The sequence below is a fragment of the Clinocottus analis genome, unplaced genomic scaffold (assembly GCF_023055335.1).
Source record: "Clinocottus analis isolate CAN_PGR_092001 unplaced genomic scaffold, fCliAna1.0.p SCAF_40, whole genome shotgun sequence".
NCBI lineage: Eukaryota > Metazoa > Chordata > Actinopteri > Perciformes > Cottidae > Clinocottus > Clinocottus analis.
Genome location: NW_027176154.1, coordinates 784,656 through 792,486, shown reverse-complemented (window position 1 = coordinate 792,486; position 7,831 = coordinate 784,656). Strand labels below are relative to the sequence as shown.

At 46.7% G+C, this 7,831-nt stretch overlaps 1 protein-coding gene across 1 annotated transcript; it reads right to left on the bottom strand.

Moving 5' to 3' along the window:
• Positions 1-2,330: 2,330 nt before the first annotated feature.
• Positions 2,331-7,604, bottom strand: LOC137801308 (NLR family CARD domain-containing protein 3-like). Its single transcript, XM_068598692.1, has 6 exons — positions 7,328-7,604; positions 5,211-7,011; positions 4,936-5,109; positions 3,870-4,043; positions 3,005-3,051; positions 2,331-2,887 (listed from the first exon to the last, which is right to left on the bottom strand). The coding sequence occupies exons 1-6, from the start codon at positions 7,602-7,604 to the stop codon at positions 2,352-2,354; spliced, it is 3,009 nt and encodes a 1,002-aa protein (XP_068454793.1). The 3' UTR covers positions 2,331-2,351.
• Between the last annotated feature and the right edge of the window lie 227 nt (positions 7,605-7,831).

Sequence of the window (7,831 nt, the reverse complement as noted above, 5' to 3'; positions counted from 1 at the left end):
ACGAGGGCCGACCGGAGGTCTGCATCAGAGGCTCGTCGGTCTCGTGCTACTCGTTCAACATCGTCTGGCTTTCAGAGTCGCTGCAGCGTCAGAGAGAAGTTCACCAGCACATTCATACAGTTCAGAAGGATTAAGACCTAAAGAGTCTAAATCCATAATACTAATCCCAATAAACACAAACACTGACCTGTCAGACACACACACACACACACACACACACACACACACACACACACACACACACACACACAGGACATGCTGATTTTCAGAGAGCCTCTGAAGGTTCAAACATCCCGTCACACACTTCCTGTCCTGCCGACGGAGCTTTTTTTTTCCCAAACCATTTTAAACCATCGTAAACTACTTAAACTGTAAACCAGAGTAAACGAGTGTAAACGGGTGTAAACCAGTGTAAACCAGAGTAAACCAGAGTAAACCAGTGTAAACCAGTGTAACACAGTGTAAACCACCATAAACCAGTAGAAACCAGTGTAAACCAGTGTAAACGGGTGTAAACCAGTGTAAACCAGAGTAAACCAGAGTAAACCAGTGTAACACAGTGTAAACCACCATAAACCAGTAGAAACCAGTGTAAACCAGTGTAAACTGGTGTGAACCAGTGTAAACCAGAGTAACAAAGTGTAAACCAGTAGAAACCAGAGTAACATAGTGTAAACCAGTTTAAACCAGTGTAACTCAGTGTAACACACAGTAAACCAGAGTAACACAGTGTAAAACAGAGTAGACCAGTGTAAACTAGTCTGGAAGCTCCGTCTTCAGACTGAAACCCGCTGAGCCGCAGTGGAAAAGCTCCGGCCGGAGCCAGCGGGGCGACAACGTGCCGCTGCAGTGGAAACCAAAACCTCAACGTCAGGAACGAATCCCCCTGAGGAACGAGAGCTGGAGGGCCGCGTGGAAACCAAGCATTTAGGAAACAGGAGGACTGGATACGAGTTCCAGGAGAAGAGCTCGCATGAGGCTTTTCATGGAAAGTTAGAAACATCGTCAGCTGAAAGGAAACGTGACCTACACGCCGTGCCGGGGACGCGACCCCAACACAATACAGATCTATGAACCTAAATGTGTCACATTTAATAGAGATATGAACATAACGGGCTTGTGTTTACTTGGGGCTGCTGTCAGTGGAAGCAACAGAGTTTAACGGCTGTGGTTAAGATGTGGGAAAGAGGGCGAGCATTATGGGAGTAAGTGGAAGCAGCTGTTTAGGAACCGCTGCTCCTGGTTGGTTCCCGGCTGGGTCCAGGAGCTGGTCTGGGATGTGGAGAGTGATGACATCATGGATTCTGTGATGTAGAGTGAACATTGTGTCCATTGAGATCAGCTTGACATCTGAGGACCAAACGTCCATCATGACGCAGCGCAACAGCATCTCTTGTTGCACGTTGCGCTGTTTGTATCTGCAGAAGTTCTTTAGTTGTGTATTTAATGTACCGAGGGGCCTGGACTGACTGGAGCTTCAAGCTGCCTGAAGCTCAGCTGCGTCCACAACAGCAGAGTCCAGACCACCGAGTGGAGATGGAAACAGTCTCGGCTTTGTGAAGCGTGGGCGGAGCCGCTGAGTCCACTTCCTGTGTTGACGTTGAGAAGCTGAAAGAGGCTCCATGAAGCTAATTATAACTCATACAAAGGCGTCCAGCCCTCTGCTGCCCCCTGTCGGCTGTACCTGGTATTACAACCAATATTAATGGAACACAAAGTAAAAACTAAAATAATCATTAAAACAGAAAACAACACCTGCAACTCTGTATTAATTGGTGTTTTGTGTGTATATGTAAATACACACATGAGGTCAGTAAACTACACGTGATCTACAGGTCGGATCCAACAGGAAGTCTCTGTTTCTGTGGCTTCCTGTTTCCTCTTCAGAGGCGTTATGAACGCCCTCCTGCTTCCTGTGAGCTCTTGGCTTGTTGCCGGTTGCTTCTCGAGCGCTGCAGTCTTCCTCGTAACGACGTCATCAGCTGGACAATTACAGGATCATGAACACAGACGAGACGCATCAGAAACTCATCGTGACCATCGTCGTCATTAAAAAAAAATTAATTTAATTTCTTTATTTATTCAAACAGACAGAATTTAATAGAAGACAGAACAATAGAAAAAAGTACAATTATCTAAAAGAACTGTAGACAAGAATAGAGCATGATTTAAAAAAACGGCCCACAAACCAACGAGAGACTTCTTATTAACAGTCTGGGGTCCTTGTTGGTCTCCTACATTGGTCTCCTACGTTGGTCTCCTGTGTTTGTCTCCTATGTTTGTCTCCTACACTGGTCTCCTAATTTGGCTAGCTACATTGGTCTCCTATGCTAGTCTCCTACGCTGGCCTCCTACCGAGGATGGCAAAGAGACACCGAGGAGCCGGCCTTACGGAACCCAAACCCGGGGTACAGGGGCTCGCTGAATGTGGCACTGAAGGTGTGGAGGTGGATCCGCTCGTCCACGGAGACGCGGAAGAAGGACAGAGTGCCAGCGGGATGGTCCATGTACACGGCTACTCGGCTGGAGATAGAGGAGGAGGAGAAAGGAAGGCCTGTTTTTTTGTTATCGTGCCAGGCTGAGTAGCAACTGTCCGAGCAGTCGAGGACCCACGACTGATCGTTCTTTCCAAACCTGGTGTCACGTCCAGATCCTTTCCTTCCGATGTCTTTATAACTCACGGCCACATGAACCCGTCCCTCCCACTCCACCTCCCAGTAGCAGCGCCCAGTCAGACCAATCCTGCATAGCAGCTGCTCTGTGTGGTCAAACCTGAGTGGGTTATCGGAGTAATTCTGCTTTCTGCCCCATGTGACCTTCCTGTTGCCGTCAGACAGCTTGAGCTGTTTGTTTGCTGTGTTCTGGACCAATGTGAGTTCACAGGAGTCTGGTGGAGAGAAAAAGACTCCGGCGTTTAACTGGTTGACACATCATTTAAAATATATGAAAATATAAGAACGACTGAATTTCTCTATTTGAGAAAATCAGCGGCACACCGACTTACACTTCCTCATGCCGGGGTTCAGTCTGTTCTCTCCGCCATGGTCCATACTGCAGCAACAAACACAGACATCTACGCTCTTATTTCATACCATGAAAGCAGAGACATGTAGGAACTGCACTGAGCGGGAAGCGAGTTACAGTTAGAAATAACTTCGGACGAGGGCCATGTCGAGGATCATGTTAAGAGCCATGTCGAGGATTATGTTGAGGATCATGTCGAGGACCATGACGAGGACCATGTCGAGGATTATGTCGAGGACCATGACGAGGATCGTGTCGAGGATCGTGTTAAGAGCCATGTCGAGGATTATGTTGAGGGGCATGACGAGGACCATGTCGAGGATTATGTCGAGGACCATGACGAGGATCGTGTTAAGAGCCATGTCGAGGATCATGTCGAGGACCATGACGAGGACCATGTCGAGGATTATGTCGAGGATTGTGTCGAGGATCGTGTCGAGGACCATGACGAGGACCATGTCGAGGACCATGACGAGGATCGTGTCGAGGATCGTGTTAAGAGCCATGTCGAGGATTATGTCGAGGGCCATATCGAGGTATACGTCAAAGTAAACGTCGATTACTGATTCCCTTAGGGGACTATAGAGTAGTTTAAAGATAGAAGGTCCTTGTAGAGTCAGAAGGCCTACACAAAGAAATCAAGCCACAAGGCATTTATTAGCCCATATTAGTATAATGACTTTGACTGTGGGATTGGGAAAACCATCCAAATTGTATTTGGCTTATTAAAAAGGTCAAACAACCAGATTTAGGTATTGGAGAATGTCCCATATGAGTCCTTTCCATACTTCTGAGAATGGTAGACCCTTAACTCTGCTGAAGGGTGGACTTCTGTATGCTCATACCCGAGAGTCTCCAGTCTCCAGTGTGGATCCTCCAGTGCAGCAGACAGCAGTTCCCTTCCTGCGTCTCCTGGATGATTGTAGCTCAGGTCCAGCTCTTTCAGATGAGAGGGGTTGCACCTTAAAGCTGAGGCCAGAGAAGCACAGCCTTCACCTGTGACCTGACAACCTAAAAGTCTGGAGATATATGAACACAGTTTCAGTCACATACAAGTCAATAACACAGACTAAACAACTTTGCATTTTTATTTTGCTAGTTTAAAGAAAATCCCCTGAAGTTGTAAAAATACCTAGCGGACACATTTTCTGTATTTTTTGTATGTAGGAGACCTGGGAGAGAATGTGATTGTTGTAGGTATGTTGTATGTGTGCTGTGTTTGTTTTTAATGCAGGGCTGTATACGTGAATTATGAATAGTTATCCAGGTTTGTAATACCTACAAAGTACCGACTCCTTCACCATAGAGATGTTCAGCTTGCAGAATCTAGAGTTCTTGAGGTTGATTGTCAGATCGGCCTTGTGGTTTTATTCCATTATAGTTCAAACATAATGAATCAGAGATAATGAGTGAACAAATATGTTCAGAGAGTTGAGCTACAGAGGCTCAAAGGGAACCTTCAATAACGCCTCTAGCACCAATTCAAGGACATTTTTTGTATAGCCCCAAAATCCCGAAATTGCCTCCGAAGGCTTTAGGACCTCTACACATATGACATCCTTTGTCCCAGCAATCCGGATCACTTTGCCTTGGTGCCACCTGGATGGTCTGCACATCCTTCACAGACAGACTAGCCCTCATCAACCAAGCGTGGCCCAGAGGGGGCGCCTGTCTCTCTAATCATCTGAGTAGTTTCTGCATCCACAAAGCCAAGTGGCATCTGGAAGCTACCAGAATGACCAACAACAGCTTCTCACTCCCTCTCGGCAACAGGAAAGAGATAAGCACAGAGTCCCGTCTATTCATTGGTCTCGTCTGGCTGTAGACCCTGATGTCTCCAAAGTCTGGAACTCGCAACTAAATCATGTAAACAGTGTCATAACTTATTTAGCAACACGTCTGAATACTGACCTGAGAGTTTCCAGTCTACAATGTGGACTCTCCAGGCCAGCAGAGAGCAGCTTCACTCCTGAGTCCTGCAGGTCGTTGTCACTCAGGTCCAGCTCTCTCAGACTGGAGGACTGGGAACTGAGGACTGAGGATAGAGCTTCACAGCTTTTCCCAGACAGGTTACATCCACTCAGTCTAAGAAGAATTAGAGATTAAACATACAACATGCCTTGATTCTTATCTACATGGAAAACATATTTGAATTAATTGGTATATCCAGTGATTGTTCCACTTACAGAGCTTTGTTGGAGGCTTTGACCACTGGCAGCAGCCTCAGAAGAGCCTCCTCTGAAGCAAAGTACTTCTTCAGGTCAAACACCTCCAGATCTTCTCCTGATGACAGTAAGATGAAGACCATAGCTGACCACTGAGCATGAGACAGTTGACCTTTGGAGAGACGTCCTGACCTCAGGAACTGTTGGATCTCCTCCACTAGAGAACCATCATTCAGTTCATTCAGACAGTGGAACAGATTGATGCTTTTCTCTGGAGACGCTTCCTCACTAATCTTCTTCTTGATGTGCTGGACTGTTTCCTGATTGGTCTGTGAGCTACTTCCTGTCTGTGTCAGCAGACCTCGTAGGAGTTTCTGATTGGTCTCCAGTGAAAGACCCAGGAGGAAGCGGAGGAACAAGTCCAGGTGTCCATTAGGACTCTGCAAGGCCTTGTCCACAGCACTCTGGTAGAGAGGTCTTGGTTTAGGTTTGTCTTTAAAGACTTTAGACCACCAGGAGGTTGTTTGTTCTTCTGCCAGCAGGTTGACACCAGAGTTGATGAAGGTCAGATGGACATGAAGAGCAGCCAGAAACTCCTGAACACTCAGATGGACGAAGCAGAACACCTTGTCCTGGTACAGTCCTCTCTCCTCTCTAAAGATCTGTGTGAACACTCCTGAGTACACTGAGGCTGCTCTGATGTCGATGCCACACTCTGTCAGGTCGGATTCATAGAAGATCAGGTTCCCTTTCTGCAGCTGATCAAAAGCCAATTTTCCCAGAGACTCGATCATCTTCCTGCTCTCTGGACTCCAGTGTGGATCTGTCTCAGCTCCTCCATCATACTTGACATTCTTCACTTTGGCCTGAACCACCAGGAAGTAGATGTACATCTCAGTCAGGGTCTTGGGCAGCTCTCCTCCCTCTGTGGTCTTCAACACGTCCTCCAGAACTGTAGCAGTGATCCAGCAGAAGACTGGGATGTGACACATGATGTGGAGGCTTCTTGAGGTTTTGATGTGGGAGATGATCCTTCTGGCCTGCTTCTTATCTCTGAACCTCTTCCTGAAGTAGTCCTTCTTCTGTGGGTCAGTGAACCCTCTGACCTCTGTCACCAGGTCAACACAGTCAGGAGGGATCTGATTGGCTGCTGCAGGTCGTGTGGTTATCCAGAGGCGAGCAGAGGGAAGCAGCTTCCTCCTGATGAGGTTAGTCAGCAGCACATCCACTGAGGTGGACTCTGTGACATCAGTCAGGACCTCATTGTTGTGGAAGTCCAGAGGAAGTCGACACTCATCCAGACCGTCAAAGATGAACACAACCGGGAACTCTTCAAACCTGCAGATTCCTGCTTCTTTGGTTTCAGAGAAGAAGTGATGAACAAGTTCCACCAAGCTGAACTTCTTCTCTTTCAGCACATTCAGCTCTCTGAAGGTGAAGGGAAACATGAGCTGGATGTCCTGGTTGGCTTTGTCTTCAGCCCAGTCCAGAGTGAACTTCTGTGTTAGGACTGTTTTCCCGATGCCGGCCACTCCCTTTGTCATCACTGTTCTGATTGGTTCCTCTCCTCCAGGTGAGGCTTTAAAGAAGTCTTCTTGTCTGATGGTGGTTTCTGGTCTGTGTGGTTTCCTGGATGCTGCTTCAATCTGTCTGACCTCATGTTCCATGTTGACCTCTCCAGTCCCTCCTTCTGTGATGTGGAGCTCTGTGTAGATCTGGTTAAGAAGTTTCATATTTCCTGCTTTTTTGATCGTCTCGAATATACACTGAAACTTCTTCTTCAGGTTAGATTTCAGTTGTTGTTGACCGTTTGCAATAATCTCTGAATGATTAGAAAAAAAGAGATGACACAGATGAGATGGTGCTTTACTTTACAGGTATAATATTTTCTTTGGGTTAAGATATTTGTTGTATTTAACTGAGTCGGTCAGAATGAACAACCCTGGACGAGTCCATTGCCCACTGAGAATGTGCGTATCCAAGAACCAGAAGGCTCTGGGGATATTCAGAGGAATATAAGGAAGATTCATGAGGCATTCATTATCTGTACTTCACAGATCCTACTACATCTACTACTTCTTCTACTACACCTCTGTGGCATGGATCTCATGTCTTTGTCCCTCCTTTTTACAACTTACCTGTAGATTCTGATCGAGTGTTTGATAATTTCAGCACCAGATCGTTTCGTGGCATCTTTTTCAAAACCATCACGGCGACCTCAATGATGTCGGCGCAGTACGTCTGCACCATCTGGTCCACCGTGTCCGTCCGGTCCGCTTGCTCCAGTTTACTGACTGGGATTGCTGGGAGGCCTTTCTGGTGGCATTGCTGCTGCAGGAACCACTGGAACCTTTTCAATTCCTCCGCTCCAAGTTGCTCCAGAGTGTTGAGGAGGAGCTCTTTGTCTTTCTCCATCTGTCCACTCGGCCGCAGTGTAGAAGACAGAAATACACATTAACAACTTGACTACCTATTTAAACATCTTCATTAAGCACAACTAAGTATTTAACAATCTTTATTACACCACCAGAGCTATTATAATGTATTATGATTAACTACGTCTGCTGCTGCAGCCACAGGGCGAGAAGGTACTGGAGGTACTACTCTGTGGTATTATATTATATAAACTTCCTCCATTACAG